This window comes from Halichoerus grypus, chromosome 9 (assembly GCF_964656455.1).
Source record: "Halichoerus grypus chromosome 9, mHalGry1.hap1.1, whole genome shotgun sequence".
Lineage (NCBI taxonomy): Eukaryota > Metazoa > Chordata > Mammalia > Carnivora > Phocidae > Halichoerus > Halichoerus grypus.
The window spans coordinates 39,438,332-39,465,344 of record NC_135720.1 but is presented as its reverse complement, the minus strand read 5'-3'; the positions used below and the strand labels follow the sequence as shown (position 1 = coordinate 39,465,344).

At 34.2% G+C, this 27,013-nt stretch overlaps 1 protein-coding gene across 1 annotated transcript in view; it reads right to left on the bottom strand.

Moving 5' to 3' along the window:
• TRDN (triadin) overlaps positions 1 to 27,013 on the bottom strand; it is a 291,637-nt gene that overhangs the window by 99,513 nt on the left and 165,111 nt on the right. Inside the window, 4 exon segments of the mRNA XM_078055860.1 lie at positions 2,087 to 2,104; positions 2,824 to 2,853; positions 11,696 to 11,725; positions 15,796 to 15,849. Of these exon segments, the coding sequence (XP_077911986.1) occupies positions 2,087 to 2,104; positions 2,824 to 2,853; positions 11,696 to 11,725; positions 15,796 to 15,849 (132 nt within the window).

Below are 27,013 nucleotides of genomic sequence, written 5' to 3'. Positions count from 1 at the left end.
GTTAACAAAAAGGCTGTTGAGAGCACTTATTATGTAGGATAATTCAGGATGTAATTATTGAATTATCTTTAGTAAATAAAAATTAAGGTACCCTTTAATTCGACAGGGACTGCCAAATCACATCTATGATTGTTTTTTTTTACTTTTTATTTTGAAAAAATTATAGTTCACAAAAATTTTCAACAATATGTATATGAAGGTTTCATGTACTCTTTACTCTGTTTCTCCACCATGATTTCTTAAACTTAAAAAAGAACAACTTCTTAATTGTGATAATTAGAAAATTAGAAGCAAAATAAGAATATAGGGATGGAAATGTATAATTGAATGAAGCAATCCTAAAGGCAAAAAATCCAAATCAAACAAATTCAAAGATACAACAATAACAACAATAAAAGCAAGTCTAGGAGCATCTGGGTGGCTGAGTCAGTTGAGCGTCCCACTCTTGGTTTCAGCTCAGGTCATGATCTTGTGGGTCGTGGGATCCAGCCCCAAGTCATCCCTCAAGGGGGAATCTGCTTCCCCTCTCTCTCTCCCTCTGCCCCTGGCACGCGTGCTCTCTCTCTCTCAAATAAATAAATAAATCTTTTAAAAAAAGCAACTCTAGATGAAAAACCAGAGAAAATAAGTTAATTTAAAAAGAATTATTCATTGTTTAAAGGAAAATTATTTTTCTTTTCCCTATTACTGCCCAAGTCACAATCCACTGAACTTCTCAATGAGGGAAGCAGTTGAGATGTAAATGAATGCCTGGGAAGGCATTTTTTCTTAAATGAAGTATACCAGTGCTCCGAAGATTGCCAAGGAGATGCAGTGTGTCTGTGAGATCTTTTAAATTATATAGCCTGCAATAAAGTGAGGGCCTTAAGATTATATATATATATATATATATATATATACACATATATATATATAATACATATATATAATTTAACATCATTTTTAACATCATATAAATATATACATATATATGTGTGTATATATATATATATATAATTTAACATCATTTTTCGCATCTCTGGTCGTACTCCATTTTCCTGCTGGTGCAATGGTTTATAAAGTGTTTCTGTATCCATGATCCAGGGCTCATCAACAGCTGTGCACACACATAAATCTGAAACTAAAGGAACACATACTTCTCTATAGATAGATTGCTCCCCCTGGCTGAGTTTTACTATAATTTCATGATTCATCCTACAGAATATTTTAGAGCATTTTTATGACATAGAATGCCTCAGGGTCCTAACCTTTTGCAGGACCAAAACATACATAAAATTTTCAAAAAGTGGTGTATATTTTAAAACAGATGTTTTGTTTTTGTTTTTGTTTTTTTAATATCACTGGGATCCTTAAAAGCTCTGCATTTCTGGGAATGCGATGATTTTTAATGGCTGATTGAGTAGGGTTAAGTTAGGGGTTTTTTGTTTCCATTTGTTCAACATACCCTAATTTCTTCAGAGGAGAGCATATTTTTGCAAAAGATACAACCTCCAGGCATCTAGCTTTACTGTTAGCAAACAGCTTTAACACACTGTTAAAGCAACAGTGGATGCTGCCTAAGGTATGGATTCCAAGCAATGCTATTACACAGAACTCATAGTGCTTATAGGGGGGAAATCACATTAAGAATGAAATGTCACATATCATATGAACATGCCAAAATATTTATGGATTACAAGAAGAAAGGTAATGGGAATGTGGTTATGAAACCAGCCTGAAAAAGAACTTCTTTTTTTTCTTTTTTAAGGACTGAGAACAAATCAGATTACAGAGACTAAATTTACATTAACAGTTTTGGTTAATGAAATGAAGTTGTATTTTTAGTTATGAGGCTGTGGGTAATATTATTAGACAATTGTATGAATTTGGAAAATGACTTTAAGAATGACTGCCATGGTTTTCCGTCCCTCTGACCCTCAGGTTGTGTATTTTTTCATTCTAACAAAAAACAACAAGTAGAGTTCACATGCATAAAATATAAAAAAGAGATATTCAAAACTGCAAGTCTAAGTATACTAGCAGGCCAATAGTAGTTGTAAAGAGGAAAAAACATATACACAAATATACTTTGCATGCATTTCCTTACTTTTTCCCTTGGGGTGTTCTGTTGAAGAAAATGAAAACAAACAAACAAAAAACAATTGCTCTTACGCTCTTAAAACCTTCAAAGATAAAATTACTCCCCCAACATGTTGACTAGACTGTAATTTTTCCATCCCCTTCCCCCATTCTCTCTCCTCAAATTTCAGTGTTGCTCTGAAGTATTGCCGATTACTACTGTAGGTGTGTCCATAATTTGAGTGCAAAACATTGACAATGAATCAACCCAGGATTACACTGTTTAATCATTTTCAATGATTTATACCTTGCAGTCTTCTTAAATACAGGTGAACACATAATCACATATAAACAAATACAAAAGAAACAGGTATCCTTGCCAGATGAGTTATGATTCTATTCAAGGCTTAAAGGAATGATTCAGTTCCTAATTGATGCTGGGGTATCCAAGATTATTTGAATTCATTCTTTCTAGTAGAATAAACGCTTGATACTGAACATTGTTCAATTTCTTGTCAAGCAAATATTTTTTTGAAAACAATTGTTGTGAAAGGTAAATATATGCAGTATTTATTTTTTGTTTTACCAAATATATCTCATAGCAATATTGTCAGTAAAGACTTGACTCTTTCCTTCATATTCTCTCTCTCTCTCTTTCTCTCCCCTATCCCATATATAGTTTTTTCTTCTATAATAATCCTTTAATAAGAAATGCAATTTGGGATTCATCAAATATAAGACAGAAAAGGAAAATATTTCCAATACCTTCTACAGGTGTTTTTGTTTTCTTAGAATCTGAAAACACAAAGATAAATTATTGATAAAGCAGATATCATAAATCAACAACTGATTAGTTTACAATAAAATGCCAAATACTCTGAAATAATCTTCAATAAAGTGGACTGATCGCATAACGTATTTCTAGAATATGGGGCTTAAGGAGAAATTACTGTTTTTGAGAAGATGAGTATTAGAGTGAGGCAATACATAAGAAATTTTCTGAAATAGAAAGACTACAAAAAAGGACAGAGATGAAAGAAAATATCCACATAAAATTTGCACAGAGATTACATTGTGCCTATCAAAGCTAATGACCTTTTAATAGAAAGTCAAGCTGAGCCAATATATGGTCTGCTTCCATAAAGATGGGCTGAAGCCTGTGAATTTAGTCTGTGTTTTCTTCATTTGCTCAATCTAAAGCCACCCAGATCACCTGCTTTGCACTCCCTGAATAATCAATATATTTACAAGACAAATATTCAATCATTTCTATTGTAATGGGAAAAAAACAGGTTGACGTCGGCTCAAAGGTTACTGATGAATATATTATATTTAGTAGCAGTTATGGAGTAATGTGTACTCAGTGGTCAGCAGACATCTATTTTGCTTTTAGTCTTTTGGGTATTCAGCCTAGATCTGAAAATTTTATGATTTTTTAGTATTTAGATCATGTAACTTTCTGTTCCTATCACTTGAAAATAAAATGAGAGGTTTTTGACCTCATTTTAGAATAGAGGCATCTGAAGTTTCTACTCAGAAATATTTTATTTATCTTTTGTGGTTTTTCCTTTACCTCTTCTATAACTTAACTTGAAAATTTTCTGGATATTACTGAAATTATAATTGTAATAATGAACTATAAATTGATCATTGCAAAAGGTAGATAAACTGTTTTCTGGCTGATAATTATCTGCTTGACAGATTTGTGTGCCTTATAGGGAAGCGATTGATACCATAATTTTACTTTCATAGTGAAGTAATAGAGCTAAAATGTTTGAAGATGACAATGGGAGTTTATTCACAAAAAGCAGTTAGGTGGTCAACTGAGTTGTTTTATGAAAAAATGATTACCAATGACAGTAATAGTGAGGTAGAAGTAAAAACTCACTTCCATAGAAATAGAAGCTAGAAACACATTTTAGAAAGCAACTTGAGAAAGAATCTTGAGAAAGTCATAAAAATGAGCATGCTTTTTGATATAGTAAGTCCACTACTAGAAATCCAAAGAGAAAAATGCTAAATTATCATAAATACATATATATAGGAAGAAGTTTTTTTCATGACATTGATTTACATGTCTAAATAATGGGAATATTAAACAGTACCTTCTGAACAGGAGTGGAACTGTTAAAGAATTCATAGACATCCACATAATAGAAAAATACAGTCATTCAAGTGATATTTTTGCAACATCCTCTTTGTGAATTTCTAATTTCTCTGTAATAGGGGTATGTTGCATGTGTAAGGGAAAAGCAAACCTTATTTTGAAAAATAATAAATCTTTGGAACAAAACATTTACTTATTCACTAAACATCTATTAAACGTTATTATGTCCAGCATGGCACAGTAAAAAGAATATTAAACTAGATTTCTGTTAATATCCTTCCTGCCCTGTCAAAAAATATTTTTCTTGATATTTAGTTTTTTCATCTGGAACTATAACTGAGTAGGCTAAATTTGCTATCTAAAATGTGCTTTGCAAGCAATTTCTCATTCCTTTCCTTCATGAGTAATTACCCTAAATAGATAAGCAAGTAATTCAAATACATAGAAAGATATTATATAAAACAATTTCATATAAGAATACGATAAATATCCTCTTATTCGTATGCCTAACAATTAATTAACAATGCAGACACGGATTCTTATAGCACGACCGCTGCAACGAAGAAGTGGAAAGCTCAATGATCTTTGTAAGTTCTCAATTCATTTGGCGGACTCCAGTACACTAGAGTAAGATTTCTGCCCACCCAAAAGGTCATGTGACTCTCACTGACCCTAGTGTACAGCCAATATGGAAAACACAGGAAGATTATGACAAGCACATGGTCATTCAGGAATACAATTGAAAAAGCTTGGGAAGAGTGGTGGGACAGACAGATAAAATGTGGTGGGTAAGGAGAAGACTATTTCCACCCCCACACCTCTATTCTCTGACTAGATGCTGGTGTGGGGTAGATATGGAAAGCTGAACACAAAATGTGCATCTGTGAAATGTCTGTTGTTTAAATCTGCTTTCCTTCTCATTCATAATAAGAATTGTAGTATAGGAATGCCTGGGTGGCTCCGTCGGTTAAGCGTCTGCCTTCGGCTCAGGTCATGATACCAGAGTCCTGGGATTGAGTCCCACATTGGGCTCCTTGCTCAGTGGGGAGGCCTGCTTCTCCATCTCCCTCCGCCTGCCACTCCCCCTGCTTGTGCTCTCTCTCTGTCATTTAAATATTTAAATAAAATATTTAAAGAAAAAAAAAAGGAATTTGTAATATAATGTACCAGGTATCAATTGCATTGAAATGAAAGAATAAAAAATGTCAAGTCCAGGATCAGGTAAAATATGGAGCTTATTGAGATAAAGTAAAACATTTCATGAAGAAGAAATGTAAAAAAATAACAAGCCATGATCTCACCAAGTAGGTTTTAAAAATTCAATACATGTTTTCTAAAAACGAGAGCTATAGTGAAATTAACTTAAAATGTCATTATAAAATCATGTCTTTGGGTTGGAGTCAACAGAGCAGCAGACTTACACAAGTAAAATACCTGAACAACAAAAAACATAATGCTTAAAATTGAAAGATCACATACTGACCCTGAAAAGCTATTAGTACCAGCCATTAATACTCAGGCTATTAAACTTCATTATACCCTCTCAGCACTCTGCTAAAATGGCTTAAAAATATTATAAAGGCTTACTCAGTGAATATACTTCCCTAAAGACCATATGCCCAATAATCTGAACAACAGTCTTTTATTAAGAACATTGAAGCTCACAGCAGCTGTGATTTAGAAGTGATGTGTTTGCAATCTGTTCAACTCATCATTCACTCATCTTCAGCAATGCACAGTAGTTTCCCTCATCCAGGGGGGATATGTTCCAAGACCCCCAGTGGATGCCTGAAACCAAACCTGTATATATTATGTTTTTTCCTATACATGCATACCTATGATAAAGTTTAATTTATAAATTAGGCACAGAAAGAGATTAATAATAATAAATAATGATAAAATAGAAAAATTATAACAATGTACAGTAATAAAAGTCATGTGAATAAGGTCTCTCTCAAAATATCTTACTGTACTGTATCCACCCTTCTTGTGATGATGTGAAATGATAAAATGCCTGGGTGATGAGATAAAGTGAGGTGAATGATGTAGGCATTATGACTATTGTTAGGCTACTATAGACCTTCTAACCATGTGTCAGAAGGAGGGACATTTGCTTCCAGGTGGTGGTTGATCTCGGGTCACTGAAGCTTCCAAAAATGAAACCGTGGATAAAAAGGGACTACTGTATCAGGTATGGTCTATTATAGTCAGAAGTGATGCCAGAGAAAAATGAAACACCAGTTGTATAGAAGAGAAAAAAACTACTCTCAGACCTAAAAAGCTCACTGGAATATAACTTCCAATAATAACAATAATAATAATAATAATAATAATAATAATAAATTCTTCAAAATGGAAAATTGAGTACCTACTCATATTTCTTGTGGATATTATATTGATCTTAAGAGTCCTAGATAGTACTGATTCATTCACAGAATAAATATTTGTTAAGCAATGTGCAAACTGAGAAAATGTGTTAGTCCCAATAGGGGATAAAACTGAATTAGACAGGGTCCCTTTAATCAAAAGTTTTAAAGTCAATTAAAGTAGAAGGAAAATGAATACCAGCAATATAAGTACAAGGTGGCAAGAAATCAACAATGGTAGGGAGGTATAGATAAATTCTGATGTGAGATTATAAATGAAAAGGAAAGTATATTTAATTGAGAGGGTCAGACAGATGTCTTAGAGGAAAGAGAATTTTTCCTGAGCCCTTAAAACATTGAATATCCATAGAAGGAAAAGGAAAAGATAAGCTCTATTATGATAACAGCAGGAACAAAGGCAAGACAGCAAGTTGTATGTGTAAAATTGAGAATGGCTTGATACAGATGAAGTATGTGATACATACAGGAAGAAAGTGGGTAGAAGTATAAGGTAAAGGCTCCACCGTGGTGCCAAGGTGGCCAGGCACATACCAATATAGACCCTGCAGGGGCCAAGTTTTAAACCACAGCTCATGTGAGTCTCAGCAGAATGCCTTTTGATCCTTCCAGAACACAGCAGGATGGGAGGCTGTCATGAGACAGCTTCTTATCACCTCCTGAGTTCTCCTGCCCAGAACACTTTGGAATAGAGTTGCAGACCATGAAACCATTTGGCTGCAGTCTAAAATTGGCTCCTCAACCCTGAAATGTCCCTAACTTGTGTTGCATTATCTGGCTTCTTTTCTTTGGGTGTCATTGTTTTTTGGTGTGTAGGATAAGAACCACGAAATGTTGGCACCTTCAGCTACTCTTGCTTTTACTGACCATGGAGGTAAGGAATTGTCTCTAGCTCAAAAGGGCTCATTGTATCTTGACTAGTGGAATTATTCAGGCCTTGGCTTTGTCTTTGCCTAGATGTATACGTGACAGGGGGTCAGGAAACAGACTGTGGTGACTTGGATTATAGGTTAAGGCCTGTAGACTATATTCTGTGGTTGGTGTGGAGCCACTGAATATTTTAAATAGGTAACAACATGAAAAGTTTTATGAAGTCAGTTCAATATTCTGAAGGACCCTATTTAGTGAAAATATTATAGGCATGATTATTATATAGGTTAGAGATTCTCAAACTTTTTCATCTCTGGTATCCTTTCAATCCTTTACAATTTTAAAAGATCCCAAACAGCATTTATTTATGCAGTTTTTATCCATTGATGTTTATAATTTTAAAAATTAAAGTTGAGAAAAATTTAAAATATAAATTTGCTTATGCATTTATTAAAAAAAGAATAAACTTGTTACATGTTAACGTAAGTAATATATTTTTATGACAAATATATTTTCCAATACAGAAAAAAATGGTGAGATGAGTGACTTTGTGAATCTCATTAATGTCTAGCTTAATGAGAAGACAGTTGGATTTGCATATCTGCTTAAGTATTCAATCTGTTGCAATATCGCAAATTATGTAGCCTCTGGAAAACTCCAGTGCACGCTCATGGGAGGATGACAATGAACCAGGCAAACGATGACTTCATATTTTTATAAAAATAGTTTTGACCTTGAAGAACCACTGACAGGGTCTCAGAGACCCCCCCCCCAGGAGTCATTGACCACATTTTGAGAACATCTGATTTCAGAGATCGTTGCCCTAATTAATATGAGAAGTTAGAAAACCAATGTGAGGACACAAACAACGATGTGAGGTGAGAGCTAGAGGACTGAGAGCTGTGAATGAAGATTAGCCTTTCTAATTATTTTAGGAAAGATTAAACAAGAGAGAGTTCAGCCAAATTAAAAATTCTAGAAGACTAAATGCCAGGGGCAAAGGAGAAACAGAGGTTGAAGCGTACGCCAGAATTTGTGTCTCTGTGTCTACAAAGAGAGTGGGGCAATTACATAAGAAGAAACAGAGAGAATAAGCACATTTTATAGAGAAAATACAATTTGATGGGACTTTGACTTTGAAACTAATGGAAAGTAAGAAAGAATGTGTGTTAACAGATGATGAGTAAAGTGTCTATAAGGGGGAGAAAGAGTGGCATACGGGGGAAATTTCAGTAGAAAAAGGCTTATAAAAGGACCCCAGTTGAATAGTCAAAAATGTCCCTCCACTTAAGCTAAGATATGATTGCTCTGATGCCAAAACTCCAAAGAACAGTAAAATTGATGGGCAAAGCTCAGCAGAGCCAAACGTCTCTCTTGTTAAGGTTTCTGAGAGAGACTTGATGGGACATAGAGGATAAGATCTTAACATGAAAAGCAAATTTTCAGAGTTCAGTATTCAAGAAGCCCTTTGCCCCCTGGTGCACAGATCATCTTTGATAATAAGGAAACTGGTATGTACTTTTGTTTCTGCATTTTAAAATTCGCTAACGAAAGAACTTCCCAGGGCATTCTAGTTAAGCCTTAAAACCCTCCTGATTTTCTTCTTCTCCAAGAAAGTAGTCAACCATTGGTATCTTTGAACTATACCCCCAAGAGTTTGAATGTGAATAGAAATAAACTTTGTATAAAATAAAATGTTGAGGGCGCCTGGGTGGCTCAGTTGGTTGGGCGACTGCCTTCGGCTCAGGTCATGATCCTGGAGTCCCGGGATCGAGTCCCGCATCGGGCTCCCTGCTCGGCAGGGAGTCTGCTTCTCCCTCTGACCCTCCCCCTTCTCATGTACTCGCTCTCTCTCATTCTCTCTCTCTCAAATAAATAAATAAAATCTTTAAAAAAAAAAATAAAATAAAATGTTGAAAATCCAAATTGTATGTGGTAATTTGTATTAAGCATGCTTCATTTGAACAGACATATTTCCAATAGAGGCAGGAAACTTCTATGGAAAAGATTTCTATAATCTTATTGAGATTATAGAAAATAAGAAACAAGAGCCAAGACCCTTATGTCCGTATACCTCTCTGCTCTGCTTAACAAGAGAAAGGGAAATAGAAACTCATGAAACAAAATCAAATGACTGCCTAGAACAGAAAGGAGAACATTGAGTCTGTTCTCTTTTATATGCTGGAAACAATGAAAATTATTCTAGATAGCTGTCTTTGTTTCTTAAACAGCGTGATCTTCGCAACTACAAAATTTTTCCAAATAAGAGATAAAAGATAATCTATGAAACTCTTTTGAAATAACAATTATATAATAATAATTATAATAATTATAATAATACATAGGGGCATATGTTTTATATATTTTATAGCTGGTGGTGGACACTGGATCACTTGACTCTCCATGGCAAAGCTCTGCCCAAGCTCTCCAAGCTTTTCCAAATATTGCATATTGATTATAAACAATTTCTCAAAAAAGAAAAAGAAAATGAGGCATCTAATCCAGGAAAAATAGAACAAAAAAACCTGGAAGCATAGCAATGAGGAAAAAAAAACCAAAAAAAACGATATAAAGCCTAAAGCAATGCAGTTTGTAATTTGACTATTGTTTCATATACCCCAAAGTCTTTTAATACTTTGGTTTGAATACTAATGAATGGAAAAATAACTGTTCATGTTACTCATTTTCCTAAATCAAATGGTAAATTGTTCATTATTCCTAAGAAGGAATCGTGGGAAAAGATTAACATTTTTGAGGACTGTCTATATCAAAACCTGTGCTGAGGACTTACTACCTCTTTTTTCTTGTAACATCTCTGTATCCTCACCACAGTGTTGATCATGTAAATGATGTAATTTCCAGAATACACCTAAAGATTTGTTATGCGTACATGGGGAAATAAACACACTAACGTGTCTTAGTTGGCTTTATTAAGATACCATGGTTTTGTTCTCTCTAAACAAATAATGGCCTACTAAAATATTTTTTTCTGTCTCCTATCTATGGACTCTTAGATTCCTGTTTAAAAGAAGCAGAATGTGATTCCCAAGCTGCTATGATTATGTAAAATTCTGATGATACTAAATATAAAATATAACACTTGCTTTCTATTTTTTTCAGGTTATATGAACACTAATTAGAATATTATTGTCATTTTCAAAGTTAGAAATGATTGCTTATATCTTCATACTATTTTTACTAAGAAAATAAGCCTAGAATAATGAACAGTGGTGATATCTAGACCCTGTCTAAATATTGTCAGGGTACATGAGAAACATCTCTCTAAATAGAATCACAGTGACTAAGACGGTCTTAATATTTCCCTTAGCTTGACTAAATTTTAGACAGGTGTCTTCCTGATTATAGGCCCTCAACCTCCCTTGTATTAGTACATTTACTTTAGAAAACTTGCAACTGTAAATTCTTTCTCTGTTCTTTTGAAATATAAATCTGCTACAACGAGAAGTATCTTCCTCAGGATCTAGGAGACATCCTTTTGAAATGTAATCATCAAAGGATATAGTGTTCCTCTATCCCAGTGCCTATGGGAGGGTAGGAGACTAACTTCAATAAGCAGCAATTAGTAAACATAGATGGCCTAATCACAATGACCATCACCCCACACCCCAACCGCCCAATGTTCTCTAGTACCTTTCCACTAGCTCATCTCAGAGCTTTAAAATTCTCAGGCTTTCTGTTTCACTGGTGTTGGATTTCAACTTCTACTGCAATGGACTTGAGCCCTATTGCAATCGTCTTCAATAAAGTCTTTCTTACCTGTTAAATTCCATTGGGTGTAAGTTTTCTCTGAGAGCAAGGAATATTTTACTCCATCTCAGGACATTCTGACAAAAGGAGGTGGTGTGCAGGGGATGGACTATGGCTTATTTGCTATTTGCAACTTAATAGAACAAAGTAGCATCAGTTGCTGGTCAATGTCAGAGATATAAGTAGTTAATAGTGTAAAATAGTCTATATTTTTCACATTTTTGAAATGTGATAAAACTTCTAATGGAATGGAAGTTCTGGGATTTTGAGAGGTTATGTTTTATCCCCTATATCTTGAGAAAGATGAGATTTATAATTGTTTTTTTAAAAAAGCAGTGCACCCTTTTATATGAAGTAAGGCAGAAAAATACATTCATGAGAAATGTCTGCATAATATAGATCCAGTTATCCAAAGGAAACACGGGCGAGATGGCAAGCAAAACCCAACTCCGGATTTTGGTTAATTGTTTACACAAAAGGCATAGTGGAATTTTTGCATTAAACATACCTTCCTTCTTTTCATCTTTTTTAGCTGCTGCTGAAATAAAATAAATAAAATAGTGTTAAAACATACTAACTGATCATTCTTCAGAATACTCTTGGGAATATGAGACTGTATTCCATGTATTCATAAATTGAGTGGTTATCTATGCACAAATTAATCCATCCAACTTCTGCAATGTGAGAACAACCTGAAAATATTATTTTATGTGAAGGTTTCTTAAAAACTCAGATATAAGCATAAGACCAAAAAAAATTAAAAATATATTGTTACATAGACAAGAAGTCAAATAAATAAGTACAGTATATGTTTAGTATAAGTTCATTTTAAGTTTGAAATTGTTACATCTGAGAAAACCACAAACACTTCTAGAAGAATATGACTAGATCTATGCCAAAAATGGAGGTGATATTTCATAAATTATCTGTGCCTAGCTACTAAGAAATTATGCACCAGTTTATTATATGCATTTGTTATAGTAGTGTTTAAAATGTCTTTAAAAAAAACACAAAAAACAAAAAATAAAATGTCCCATTTCAGCAAGGGGCAATGACAAGTCCACCCTCCCTTTAGCAAATGTATACCACCTTTACACAGAGAAAAGGCACAGCATGCTTTAATCACCTTTGAATTCTTTCTCTGTGGTAGAATTCATCTAATCCTGGATCATGAATCTAAACCTGGATACAAGTTGTAATTTATGTGTGTTACCAGAAACATTTGGGGGAGGTACTAAGTCAGCTTGAGATTGCTCCAAGCAAGATGACCCTTGGTTCTGCATAAAGTTTATTCAGGAGCCAAACCCACTCCAAGAAGTCTTAGGCCACATAAATTGTATCAAAGATTGTGCACATCCCCTTCAGGTAATCCTGCCTGAGTGAATTAGAATTTGCCGGACCACTTAGACCCAACAACTAGGACTACTTTGGGTGTCTAGTCTGTGCTACAATTACCAAAGCACTTTCATGTGCATCTTCTCACTGGGGCTTCACCTAGACCCAACTATGTTCTTACTGGCTACAGAAAATTCACTGCCTAGATGACCCTCCATCTGCTTAACATAAACCTGCCCAAAAATGAATCCTCACCTCCTCCCTTAAGCTAGCTCCTTTCCCTGGGACTTATTTTTCACAATATAATCATCCTATTTACCCAGGCTCAAAAGTTCAGTACCATTTTTAATTTTTCCTTTGTTTCATTCTGTATATTCTATCAAATATTATTTCTTCAAAATGTCCATCTTAGTTGCATTTTTTTCCCAAGTCATTGACACCATCATAGTTGAGGTTGTCTCATATCTTGATAATGACAATAAGCCTGTCATAATTATCACTATTTATTTAAGCTGTCTACATTAGTAATGCTTTTTTCTCTGCCAGTTTATTCTTTAGTCATGCTCCAAGCCCAAGTGAAGTCATCCTTCATCCATAAGGAATCTCTCAATGCCCAACTCTTATTAAAAATCATTTTGTCTTAACTAGTATGACATTTATTATCTCTACAGTTCAATTCAGTACTACATGATTTTCTACTTATGTTATTATTTAATTTCTTATGTCCCAAATTATAATCTATAGTATAAAGTCATTTATTTCATACTCTTCTCCATCTCAAAACTATTAAGTTTTTTAAAAATTTCTAAACACACTGCAAGTATCATTATCAATTTTGTCATTTTATACTCCAAAATATCAGGCTTTGCTACAGCAATACTGCCAATGGTGTTCAAGCTCTGTCTCCTAATGAAGTACATGCAAATATTAATTATTTCTATGCATTATTTAATTATGTGGCTGTGCTATTATAAAATCTAAGAAAGATCCATGGAGGATGTGCACAGCGCAGGTGACATTTATCCCTGCTTGATGTGTCATTGCCATTTTCGTGAACAGCCCCAAACTCTTGCCTTGTGTACTATGTTTAATCAACATGTTCATATAATTTCCTTAATAGAATGGTTCTAACAAGTCTAACAAGACTTTGAAACTCTAGGGTATTAATGACTCAACACTAAATCTTTGATTCCAAAAGAATAATTTCTGAGGCTGCCTTGTCCAGCCTAGTTGGAATGTAAAAATGAAGAGCCCCTGACCTAAGCTCAAATTTGAAGCAAGTTTCCAGATATCTCTGCTATTTCCTCCTCTTGAATTCCCCTGATATGACACTGAAGTAACATTAAACTCCTGCCTCAAGTCATAGTTCCACAATCACTAAAGCTCTCGGAAGCTTCAATCAAAGCAGAAGTGTCTTAGGGCAAGTGTGTGTGTGTGTGTGTGTGTGTGTGTGTGTGTGTGTGTGTGTGTGTTTATGAGAACTTATATTCATTAACGCAATGATTCTTTGAACTGGTAGCCATTTGCTTGAGGAAATGATTCTAAGTTGCATTTTTATGAATAAAATCCCAAGTGATAATAATATTTGTTCTGCTTTTCTACAGCCCATAATATTTGTTATACTCTCCTAAAGAAGAATCTGTTTTCTTGAACAACCTGATGATTAAATGAAAATTAAGAATTGGTATCACAGCTCCTAATCATCCGAGTATATGCATTGCTTATACATAGCATCATTGGGTCAAATGGAATGCAGCCAACCCATCTTACAATATTTAATATGATGATTCTGCACATGGTTGAGTCCAGGTTAAATGCAACCATGTTATATGTTATATGCTGAGGAGTCTGCTAAAAGGGCCTTCTGCGCAGTAACAAATGTAACAGCATCTAAATGTATGTCCTTTATCGCTAGATTTTGTATAATATAGCATAGGAAAGAAAACAAAGATTCTATTAGGGGAGGAGTGGGGGAGATGGGTTAAATAGGTGTTGGGGATTAGGAGTGCACTAGTCATGGTGAGCACTGGGTGTTGTATAGAAGTGTTGAATCACTATATTGTACACTTGAAACCAATATAACACTAACACTGTGTGTTAACTAACTGGAATTAAAATAAAAACTTAAAAACCCGAAAAAAATTTCCTCTATTAAATATTTTACCTTTTATAACCTAAATGTGATCTATAAAGTTTTCATAGATGACAAAATCCAGAACACTCTGTCCTTCCCTTATGCTTTCATCAAATTTCTTTTCATGGTTTAAGATTAAGGGTCCTATAAATCATATTCCATTCTGTTCACTTGGAGACACACAGGAGTTAGGATAGATTTCTCATAGGATGTGATTTCAGATACTCTCCCTACTTGTGCTCTCTCTCTGTCAATTAAATAAATAAAATCTTAAAAAAATAAAAAATAAAAAATAACTTTATAGGAAAATTATTTTAAATAAGTACTTTTCCCAAACTGATGACCTAAAGAATTAATATCTTGGGGTGCCTGGGTAGCTCAGTCAGTTAAGCATCCAACTCTTGGTTTCAGCTCAGGTCATGATCTCAGGGTCCCAGGATAGAGCCCTGAGTTGGGCTCCACGCTCAGCAGGGAGTCTGCTTGAGTTTGTCTCTCTCCCACTCCCTCTGCCCCTCCCCCTTGTTCTCTCTCTTTCTCTTTCTCTAAAATAAATTTTAAAAAATAAATAAAAATAAATAAAATAACCAATCAATATTTTTCTAAAGTTCTCTTAAAGGAAACCACTTTTGATGACCCAAAGATATTAGGAAGTGATGAAACGGATTTTCTCAGATGGCTTATACAAATGAGGGTGATTTCTTTGTAGTCATATCTGGAACTCAATTTATGCAGTCTTAATATAGATGAAATAATATTAATTTAATAACAGTCTGATTTTTCTAATATGACACAAATTGCAAGGTATAACTGAAAACATTGGAAAAATTGTATATTATATATATATATATATCAATCTTTCTATCTATCATTTATCAATCTATCTATGGCTTTTTTTTTTTTAGAAACACAAGTTAAAGCTCAATGACTGAAACTTGGAATCAACATACTAATTCTTGGGTCCTTCATGGTTCTTCCAACTACTAAAAAATAAATACTCGAAATGTGTATTGTAATGCAACAATATTTTCTGTAATAACCCAGCAGATGGTGCTATTCTGCAATAAACAGCTTTTGTTTTTGTCAGTAAAGTGCCATGTACTTTTCTTTAAAAAAAGAAATAGAAGTGTTTTATTGCTTACCTTGTGCCGCAACTTTTAGAGTCCCTTGTTTGGTTTCAGGAGCTTTCCCTGGATCTTATAAAGAAAAAAGATAAATTACCATGAAGATATATAGGATATATAACCCCCCAAAACGGGAGATTAGAAAATCAAAAACAAACATAAAAACATTGCCCTTGGCACTCAGAATTTTTGTTAAGAAAGGTGCACAATTGTTAGGGGGATCCCTAAGAAATTAGGTTTATTGAGACAAAAAAAAAAAAAGTTTCTCAAAACTTCTTGCCTTATTTTTAACTGACCATGGAGCACTTTGCATTTGTTGGGCACCTGAATTTGAAAATCTCAGAATTCTTTGTAAATTATTTCTGTATTATCAGATTTCTGAAATGGATGGAACATTTAGATATAAATAAAGTGGCTCATAGAAGCTCACTGAGTGACTAATATGAGGATAAAGCCCAGGACAACCAATATCCAGCTCCAGTCTTTGACTCAAGATACCATTCCCTGTCCTGCCTTAGTGTGGTCCTGGGCAGCAGTATGTGTTGTGAGAGAATGAGAAAACTTCACTTTTGAATCTTTCTTCCCTCTTGTCTTAGGGTTTTTGTTTTTATTTTTTCAGAATTTTCTCTTTAAAGAAACAGGATACAAAAACACAGATGATATATATTTAAATGTATTATTTAATTAATTAGCATGAAAAATAAAGGGGAAATAAAGATTTCAAAAAGCAATGCTTATTTCTCATTTCACTAAATAATGGTTCATGATTATCTTCAGTAAGCTTTCAATAATTAAATTATCATTTAATAATATGGGAAGGAAGATTTGATCATTTGTTATAGATGTTGACCTTTATTCACTCATCACATATTGATATGGCACCTATTATCTGTATACATTAAGCTATGTCTAAATGTAGTAGCTGATACACATATATACTCAACCTTATGTTTAATTATCATCAAATGTTGATTACAGCTTATTTAATATTACACTTTTAGAATTATAAGATAAGATTGCATCAGAATAACTTGCAAAGAATCAAAATTTCCATGTTTTTTAGGCAAACAAAAGAGATTTTGTTTCTAACTCATGCCTTACCTCTTGTTGGTGAGTTAATCATTCATTTATATCATAACAAGGATTAAGAAAATGCCAATTTTTCATTCTGCTTTTTACAAAAGAAATATTATTTGATTCACATGTGATTTTTATTATTACCCTATTTATTATTCAGAGAAAATATTTTTTGTAAAATTCAGTTGATTTCATTTTACCTATGATCTCTTTATTATTTTTTTTTTTCTGGAGGAAAAATCCATGCCAGCTACCTGCTAGTGCTATCTTTGTCACACCCAGAATAAACGGCCTCAATAATTAGTCAAGATTTATATACAGATATTGGAAGTTTTAACTAATGTATTTCTCAGTATTGCTCCAGCCCTATACCTACATGACTAGCATCTGGTAGTCACTTAATAATATTGGTAAATGAGAAATTAGATGAAAGGATGAAAGGATAGGTCTAAAAGATCACCAGAAGTACCCTAGACTGCTCTGGTGGTGTTTCATTCTTTAAAGATCTCGATGTATCAGAGAATTGTAAAGTAGTTCCTGATTTTTAAAAAGAAGATTTTAAAATTGCAGTCAGTATAGTACCTTAGAATTTTAACAGCTGTTTTCCTATCTTCTCTCTCTTCTTTATGTTCTCTTAGATCACGGCTCCTAAAATGATCCCTCCACAATGAAGATTCTAAGTCACCACCCAGAACACTCAACTGTGAATTAGGGGGAACTTTTCTTAGGGCCTTATTACTTCTCCCGTTGATCATTCAGTTACTCTGTCAGATGCTCTCTCCTTCAGTGATCGGTGGCCAGATCATGCCCCTGACTATTCAGCATTTTCCATTTGAGTATCCTGACAGGTGACAGACTTATCTCTCAAGAGTCACATCTTCACTAACTCTACCCATTATCTGTTTGGCTGTGTGCACGTTGAGTGGGCATGTGTTAAGGACTCATACTCTATGGACTCTTTTTTCTGCTATGCCATAGCTCTCCACCCCCCACCTCCCCCAAATCCACCCACCCACTAATGCACAGTGATAAATTCTAGATACTGTTCCCAGGTAAAATGTGTTATTTTAAAGGGGTCACATTACAGACAGCATCCACCCACAAAGAATGACTTTAATGCAGCTAATTCTCAACTCTGTAGCAGTAAAATATTATTTGTCTTTCATAATTCCATCTACTCTTTCTCTGATCTCAAGCTTTTAAGTAAAAATTAACAGTTTAAAACCAAATGCTTTCCAACAAGTCTGCCAACTTGCATTCACCCAACATCAGTTTCAAATCCTTTGAGGACACATGAAAAGGTGAGGAGATTTGATATCTGCTGTGTACAACATTTCAGTTTTCAAAACTACACGGCTTTAAGGAAGGAGTTAACTCTGAGACCATAAATGAACAGCATTAAGGCCACATCAAAAATTGCAGAAGAGTGAAAATACATCAAATCCATACAAATTCTTATTATAAATAATTGTTCTGTCTTTTATTACTGCCAACTACAAAAGAAACTAACTTTTTATTAGGAAAAATTTCAAATATCTATAAAACTAAAGAAGAAAGTATAATGATCTTCATGTACTTAACACCCATTTAATAATTATCAAGTGATGGCCAGTCTTATTTTTCTCTGTATTACCCACTACCTCCTCTACTTGCTTCCCAAATGAAAATTTTATTATGGCAAATGCAAATGATTTTATTGTTCCCAAGATTTTATTTGATAATTTTTATAGTTATATTTTTGAAATCAAATAGAATGATTTAAATAAAAATGCAGGATGATAAGAAAATTCAACGAAAGATTATAATAATTCTGAAATTAATAAATAATATTTTGGACTGCAAAATTAGAGATAGGATGGACCTAGATTAATATGTCAACATAATTTACTTGGGAATATTTTAGTAGAAAATTATCAGAGAAGTTAGTATCCTTAGGTTCCTGAAACGTGTTTATATAAATCATCAAGAAACAGATAAGCCAAATGGAATAGTCCAATTTACAAAATTGAAAAAATATTATGAGTCTGCAAATGTTTTGTTAAGGAATCAATTTTCGCATACAGGTTTAAATATTTGTTTAATATCATAAACTTTTCATCTATAAGATTCTTTATACTGACTTCTTTTAATGTCAAGTATAAATCCATTGAGTTTTCAAATGTAAGTTTCACATAATTTTTTTTTAAGATTTTATTTTTAAGTAATCTCTATACCCAATGTGTAGATCCCAAACTCACGACCCTGAGATCAAAAGTCGCATGCTCTACCAACTGAGTCAGCCAGGAGCCTCTTCATATAACTGTAACAGCAAATGGACTGCTACACTGAGTTCAGTGGTGATCTTTGACTAATGGACAGTAGATGAAGAATAGTATTGTAATGATCATACTTGCATTTTAAATATTTTCTCCAGTTCCACTCAAAATAAATCATTACATTTGTAATATTTTTATTCTTTTTTTTAAAGATTTTATTTATTTATTTATTTGAGAGTGAGCGAGAGAGAGAGAGAGAGAGAACAAGAGGGGGGTGGAGGGGTAAAGGGAGAGGGAGAAGCAGGCTGCCGCTGAGCAGGGAGCCCAATGGGGGACTCTGTCCCAGGACGTTGGGACCATGACCTGAGCCGAAGGCAGATGCTTAACCAACTGAGCCACCCAGGTGCCCCTAATGTTTTTATTCCTTAAAGTAAGTTGGGGGGCGCCTGGGTGGCTCAGTAGGTTAAGTGTTCCAACTTGATTTCGGCTCCAGTCATGATCTTGTGGTTGTGGGATGGAACGCAGTGCTCAGCAAGTCTGCTTGTCTCTCTCCCTCTGCTCCTCCCTGTTCCCCACCACCACCCCACTTGAACTTGTGTGCTCTGTCTCCCTCTCTCTCTCAAAAATAAATTTAAAAAATCTTAAAAAAAATAAAGTTGGGAGCGAGCATTTTCTCTTTCAAAAGTAACAATCAATAATCCGTAAATAACATTTAAATCCCTTCACAAAACAGCAAAATACAAAAGAAAGAGCTGAAGGAAAAAGAGGTGAGTAATCTGACAAAGGCAGGAGAATGAATGGCAGCAGGCGGTCAAGTAGTTAATGGTTTCTGATGACTTGGTCTTCATCCTGGTCATTTCTCCATAACTAGCCCACTGGACTCAGCAGTACAGATTTCTATTTCAGTGTGTGATTATATTTTAATTATTTACTTACAAAACTATAGCTTCCTACTAATCTATAAATTCCTTGTGATCACTGACGAGTTATTTATTCAACTTCATTACTCTAGCACCTAGCAAAATAAAACTCTCTCTCAAAAACATGTAAGCAATTGATTGCATAAAAAAATCCAACTATAAAAGTGTAAAAAAATCTAATTGACCAGTTTCAAACGAGTCATCAAATTTAGGACTCTGTTTCATTTTTAAGATGATAAAAACTAATTCAAACTCTTTTTCTTTTTGATCATTTATCATATGATATGCAAAAAGTGTTTTAATTTTAAATTTCAGAACTTTATTTTCACTACATTTTAGTGTGACCCTAGCTGCAATTTGGAATTTTTTAGAATTTCACTATTTCAAACAAATTTACAACAGTTTGCATGGATTTGGAAATTTAGGAATTCTGTTTAAAAGCATGACATGAACCAAACATTTCTTTAGGATTCAAATTACGAATCAATTTTCTTTCATTAATTTTCAAAAAAAGAAAAGGAACACATCTCCAAAGCCATCTCTTGCTAATTCTAGTAATGGGAAGAATTTAGATTGTTCTTAGGTGAGAAAACTAAGCATAGAAAAGTTGAATAACTTTTCCACAAACCAGGAAAGAAAGAAATATTTACTGGCTCAGCAGCTAACCTTTGAATGAGCAATATGAAACCTTGATCCATCAAAATATATACATCCTTTTTTGACTAAGATACTAGACTCTAAAGTTAAATCATCTGGCAATCTAATGAACTGCTAAATTAAGCCTTAAATCATTGTTTCTATTCTTATAAAATCTAACTTACTATTTTTAGATATAGATAGTCCTGAAATAGAGAAAGGTTAACATTTAAGCTAAAAGTTACTATATGCTTAAAAGGCTTAAGCTAAGCCTCTTGTACTTCATAGCTCCAGGAAAGCATATTTCAGAAGCATTGTTTCATCTGAGTATGACAATTACCCTATTGAGATGAAATTAATCATGAAGCAGCCTTCGGCCATCCTGCCTGACCAAGGGGGACTGAAGCCTGAAAGGAGGGCCTATTTGCTGCCAGATATGCAAATTGCAAAAGGTGCACAATGCAGTAACATGAATAATTTACCAAAATAATCTGTTATTGCTAGAGGTTAAAAATCTAAATAAACTGGCAGCATCATTTACAATAGGTAGCATAATTTAGCTTCTTTTATTCCCCCAGGAAATTTTTATTTCATCAAGCAATGTATTTTGTTTGAGAATCAAAGTAGTTTTTAACTTAATATCTTAGCATTACAGAGTTTAATTCAGAAAAAAAAGATTATTCAATGTCTGCTAAAATATTCCCTTGATTTCTCTTAATCTTTAAGAAAACATACTATCATTTCGATCAAAACCATTCTAAGCATCTCTTAATTTGAAAAAAAAAGAACTTTGATGTTTTCATTAAACGTAAGTCAACATCTATTTATAGTTTCTACACATGGAATCAGCTTTTCCTCATATTATATGGAGAGAATTGAGCATAGGAAAAAAATCTTGAAATTCAGTCAGAATATTCACTGTTAGAGTAATGTACATTCCCCAATCATGGCATTGCCTGGTTGTCTGGATAGAATGTGTTAAGAAGGGAATTCAGAATTTAGAGCTGAAGACCAAGGTATCAATTTATTTAAATGACTAAAAGAAGGACATTTTTTAAAAAATAAATAAATGTTATAAATGAGACACATATCGTATGGCCTTCTATCCTAAAATAAAGGTGTCTATATATGTGTGTGTATATATATGTGTGTGTATATATGTGTGTGTGTGTGTGTGTATACATAGGCATGTTAAGGAGAGGGCTGACTCCATTAGGTTAAGAAAAAGCTTCCTGCCACACAGCTAGTAAAACAATGAAATGCAATATTATCATGGGAAGATATGAGGTTGCATTCTTGGAGATGCAGCTAGAGAGACACCTGTCTTAGAGGAGTCCCAGATAGATCTGCCCCAGCTGATCACTCCAGGTCCCTTTCTACCTTCTACAACACCTTTCTAAAATCAATGACTATGAACACCAGTAAGAGTATTTGAAAATGTTACCTATATTATGTTTTCATAGCAATTTTTTAATTATTTATTTCTTTTTCTTATTGAGGCTTACATTGGTAGTCCTCCCTTACCATGAAATAATTATTCCTTTGTTAATATTTTAAAAACAAGTATTCTGACCACCAACCTGAACTGATTCTCTTAGGAGAAGCATACACTTCTTAATACATTTAAGACTCAAGTAGCTAGGGTGTCTGGGTGACTCAGTTGGCTAAGTGTCTGCCTTTGGCTCAGGTCATGACTCCAGGGTCTTGGGATCCAGCCCCACAGCAGGTTCCCTGCTCAGCAGGGAGCCTGCTTCTCCCTCTCCCCCTGCTTATGCACTCTGTCTCTCTCTGTCAAATAAATAAATAAAATCTTTAAAAAAAAAAAAGACTCAAGTAGCTATTTAATGCTTTCATTGAAATAAATGTTATAGTTTAGAAAATTATTGCTTTCCCATTATAAATGATTTATTTCTTTAGCAAGGTTTGCTTTTGATTCTTTATGCAAAACAAAACAAAACAAAACAAATTTTAAGGACAGTTAGGTGTTTATTTGAGAATAAGGAGTTTATTGAGAATATAAGCTACTTTATACACCACACAGACTCACACACACAATGAAAACAGAATTTCTGACTATTCAGCCACACTTTCCAGTTAAAATTTCAGTCTTAAAAATTAAGTGACACAACTTACACATAGAATGGGGAGGGGTTTCCTCATTAAATGATATCATAGAACAGAACGATCTCAGTTCAGTCCTTAAAAAATACCAGTCACTAATGTTCTAACATTAGTAAACAGTGTCTGTGAATATTACCATACTGTTTTTCACTTTTCTAGAAAATAAGAAATGCACACCCTTTTTATCTAATTACCCAATTTGGAAATGTTATATAAACAAACAGAATTGTAAGTGTAAATGTAATCCTACAAAAAAAAATAATAAGGATAGTGAAGGAAAAAACTGAGAGCAAAGACTGTTTTATTCTTATTTGTATCGTCAGTCTCTAGCAGAGTTCTTGGCACTGAGAAGGCATTCAGTAAATGTTTTTGCATGAATAAATGAATAATGATTAGGAGACAAGGTGTTTGAAAAATCATTGTTATATACCTGAAAATTGTAAACCAAATGAGTAGCAATTATCTTCATAAAATTGCTCAGACTCATTGAGTCTTTTTTTTTTTCTCTACAGTACTGCTGATGTCAAAATCTGAAGATGTTATAATCAGCTTCAAAGAAAATCTAAGTTTCTTGTAAAAATAGCAAGGTTTATAAAATGCAAATTTATTACACTGATAAGTTAGAATGATTTCCAAAAAGAAGGAATCCTTAACAAAGTGCCCTAAATAAAGCAATCTGAGGAAGAATTCAGAGGTGTATTTTTAAGCAAACACTTTCTGCTAAATTTTGTTCTCAGGTTGAACAGAGTGTAGGGAATAAACAACACCCAATTTGATATTAAATGAGAAAATATTTCTCCAAATAATTACTGAGGTCCATCCCTCATTCTTTCTTCAATATTTATTGCATGTGTGCTTACTGTGAACAGGGCACCACAGCATCTAAATAAATATAAGAACTAGTTCCACTCCCTAGGGGCACTACATGAAAAATGTTAAATAAAGGGTATAGTAATCTGAGTTTTAGTATTGGCAATTTTTAAGGAGGTAGGATATAAATAAGTCTTGAAGGAGAAATAGAGTATAGAGCCACAAAAGGGGTGAGGGAAGGAAAGGTGCCAAGTGGGATAACCAGTCAATCAGGCTGGGGCAGAAGAATCTGTTTGGTGTTAGTGAGAAGTGAAAATAAAAATTTAAAAATTGTTTAAATGTAAAATATGGTCAAAATAATTCACCTTGAAAACTCAGCAAATAGATGTGCTCTCTTTCTTTCTTTTTCTTTCTTTCTTTTTTCTTTCTTTCTTTCTCTTTCTTTCTCTTTCTTTCTCTTTCTTCTTTCTTTCTTTCTTTCTTTTTATTTTTTTTAAAAAATTTTATTTATTTATTTGAGACGGAGAGAGAGCACAAGCAGGGGGAAGCAGAGGGGCAGAAGGAGAAGCAGACACCCATTGAGCAAGAGCTCAACACTGAGCTCGATCCCAGGATCATGACCTGAGCCAAAGGCAGACACTCAACCAACTGAGCCACCCAGGTGCCCCTCAAGTTGCTTTTCCATTGAGAAAAATATTAGTAATAAGGTATAAGAACAAGCCAAAAATGTTGGTTTCAACAAGGTCAAAGAAAGGATATTTTTAAAAGGTGGAAGTAAACCTCAGTATTAAGAAAAGAGAAAGAGAATTTCTTTTGTTACCTAGATAGTCCCTGGCAACATTTGTGAACATGAACATGAATTGGGATGCAGATCAAAGAAAGCCTACATTTTTTGGTGTCAGTCTCAGCCTATCAATAACCAGTGTTGTGAGTAGACTGGCCCTTGTGGTTCTTATTATGATGGCAAGACACCCTTAGCAACAACCATCAGCGAACTTTGAAAAAAAAAAAAACAGTTTGTTACTTAGAAGTTCTGGAAATTACATGGCATATCTGGGGCCACACAGTGAGGTTGCCGGGGAGAGACAGAGAGAATGAGAGAGAGAGAGAGGGAGAGAGTAAGCAGGCAGGTCTGGGGTTCTTGCTTTTATTGGTGTCACCCTGGATGGACCTTGTGGAAATTATGCTAAGTTAAATAAGTCAGACAGAAAAGGACAAATACTGCATGATTTCATTTATATGTGGAATCAAAAAAACAAAATGAAAAAACAAAACAAAATTCAGAGATACTGAGAGTGGAATGGTGGTTGCTAGATGGGAAGGGGATTAGAGGTTGGGAGCAACAGGTAAATGGCATAAAGGGGTACAAGCTTCGAACTACAAAATAAGTTATGGTGGTATAATATACAGCCTGGTGACTATCGTCAAAAATATTGCATTACATACTCGAGGATTGCGAAGGGGGTGAATCCTAAAAGTTCTCATCACAAGAAAAAAAAACTTGTTTTGTAATTTTGGATGGTGATGGCTGGTAACTAGACTTACTGTCGTGTTCATTTTACACTATATAAAAATATCAAATCATCATGTTGTACACCTGAAACTAATATAATGTTATATATCATTTATATCTCAACAAAGAAATCCATTAACCATAGGGTTTTGCAAGCACTCTTTTTTTTTAAATAGTACACAAGGGTTCCCTTTTCTCTACATCCTAGTCAAGACTTGTTAATTCTTGTCTTTTTGATAATAGCTATTCTAACAAGTGTGAGGTGAAATCTCATTGTTGTTTTGATTTGCATTTCCCTGATGATTGTTGATGTTGAGTATCTTTTCATTTATCTGTTTTTAAGTCTGAACTCCTTCCAAAACTTTTTACTCCCCCAGCAACATTTTATGCTTTTGTTTCCACATTTTACATATTTTTAATTTGTGTTTCTTTTAACTAAATATTGTATAGTTAGTTGTACTATTTTTGTCTTTTGACCTTCATGCTATCTTTGCAAGTGATTCATCTACTACCTTTAATGTATATTTACCTTTACCAGTAAGATTCATACTTTCATATGTTTTCTTGTTACTAATTAGTGCCCTTTCTTTCCAGCTTAAAGAAGTTCCTTGAACATTTCTTGTAAGGCCAGTTTAGTGACATTGAACTCCTTTTGCCTTTGCTGATCTGGAAAACCCTTTATCTTTCCTTCAGTTTTGAATGATAACCTTGCTCGGTAGAGTACTCCTTGTTCGATTTTTTTTTTTTTTTCCTTTCAGCATATATTTCCTTTGAATATATTGTGCCATTCCTCTGGTCTGCAAAGTTTCTTTTTTTTTTTTTTTTAAGATTTTATATATTTATTTGAGAGAGAGACAGAGAGAGAGAGAGAGAGAACATGAGCGGGGCAAGGGGCAGAGGGAGAAGCAGACTCCCCACTGAGCAGGGAGCCCGATGCGGGGCTCAATCCTGGGACTCCAGGATCATGACCTGAGCTGAAGGCAGACACCTAACTGACTGAGCCACCCAAGCGCCCCTGGTTTGCAAAGTTTCTGTTGAAAAATTTGCTGATAGAGTCTTATGGGAATTCCCTTGTAGGTAACAAGTTATTTTTGTCTTGCTGCTTTTAAGATTCTCTCTTTAACTTTTGACACTTTAATTATAATGATTCTTGGTATGGATCTCTTTGATTTCATCTTACTTGGAACTCTCTGGGTTTCCTGGATCTCGATATTTGTTTCCTTCCCAATGTGAATCTTCTTCATATAGTCAAAACACTTTTCAAAGTGCTGCTTTTGTACTAAATGCATCTGCACTCAAACTCTTTAACTCAGCTCTCAAGAGCCTTTTGGTCTCTGGGATGCAAGTCCTATTGATTTTCTCTCTGATGCAGATACCAAGGGTTGAGGTACCTTATGTGAGCACAAACCCCTCACTTTTCAGGGACAAGCTCCAGATTTGTGAGATTCCCTCCAATTGTGGTGGGCTTTTTGGTGAGACCACATCTCTGCCTCTTCTACCCATCTCAATGTGGCCCTTTTATAATCTGTTGTGAAGGAGCTGTTAGGCTAGTTTTCAGGTATTTTTCAGAGAGAATTGTTCCATATGTAACTGTAGATTTAGTGTGTGTGTGTGGTGGAAGTGGGTTCAGATCTTCCTATGCCCCATGTGGGTCACCCCATTAATATATTTTAAGGATGAGGAAACCGAGAAAGAGAGCCATTGAATTATTTGCCAATGTCACACAACTACAAATTGGTTGGGATGGGATTTGAACCTAGACCATGTGTCTCTAGGGCTGATATTCTGAACCCTGATAGGATATGATGTTACCACTTCCTATCTGATTTCTGTTGGTGAGATCTTTGTGAAAAATTTCTTATTACAAGTATTTCTTATATTGCTATAATTTTCAAGTTTTAGAA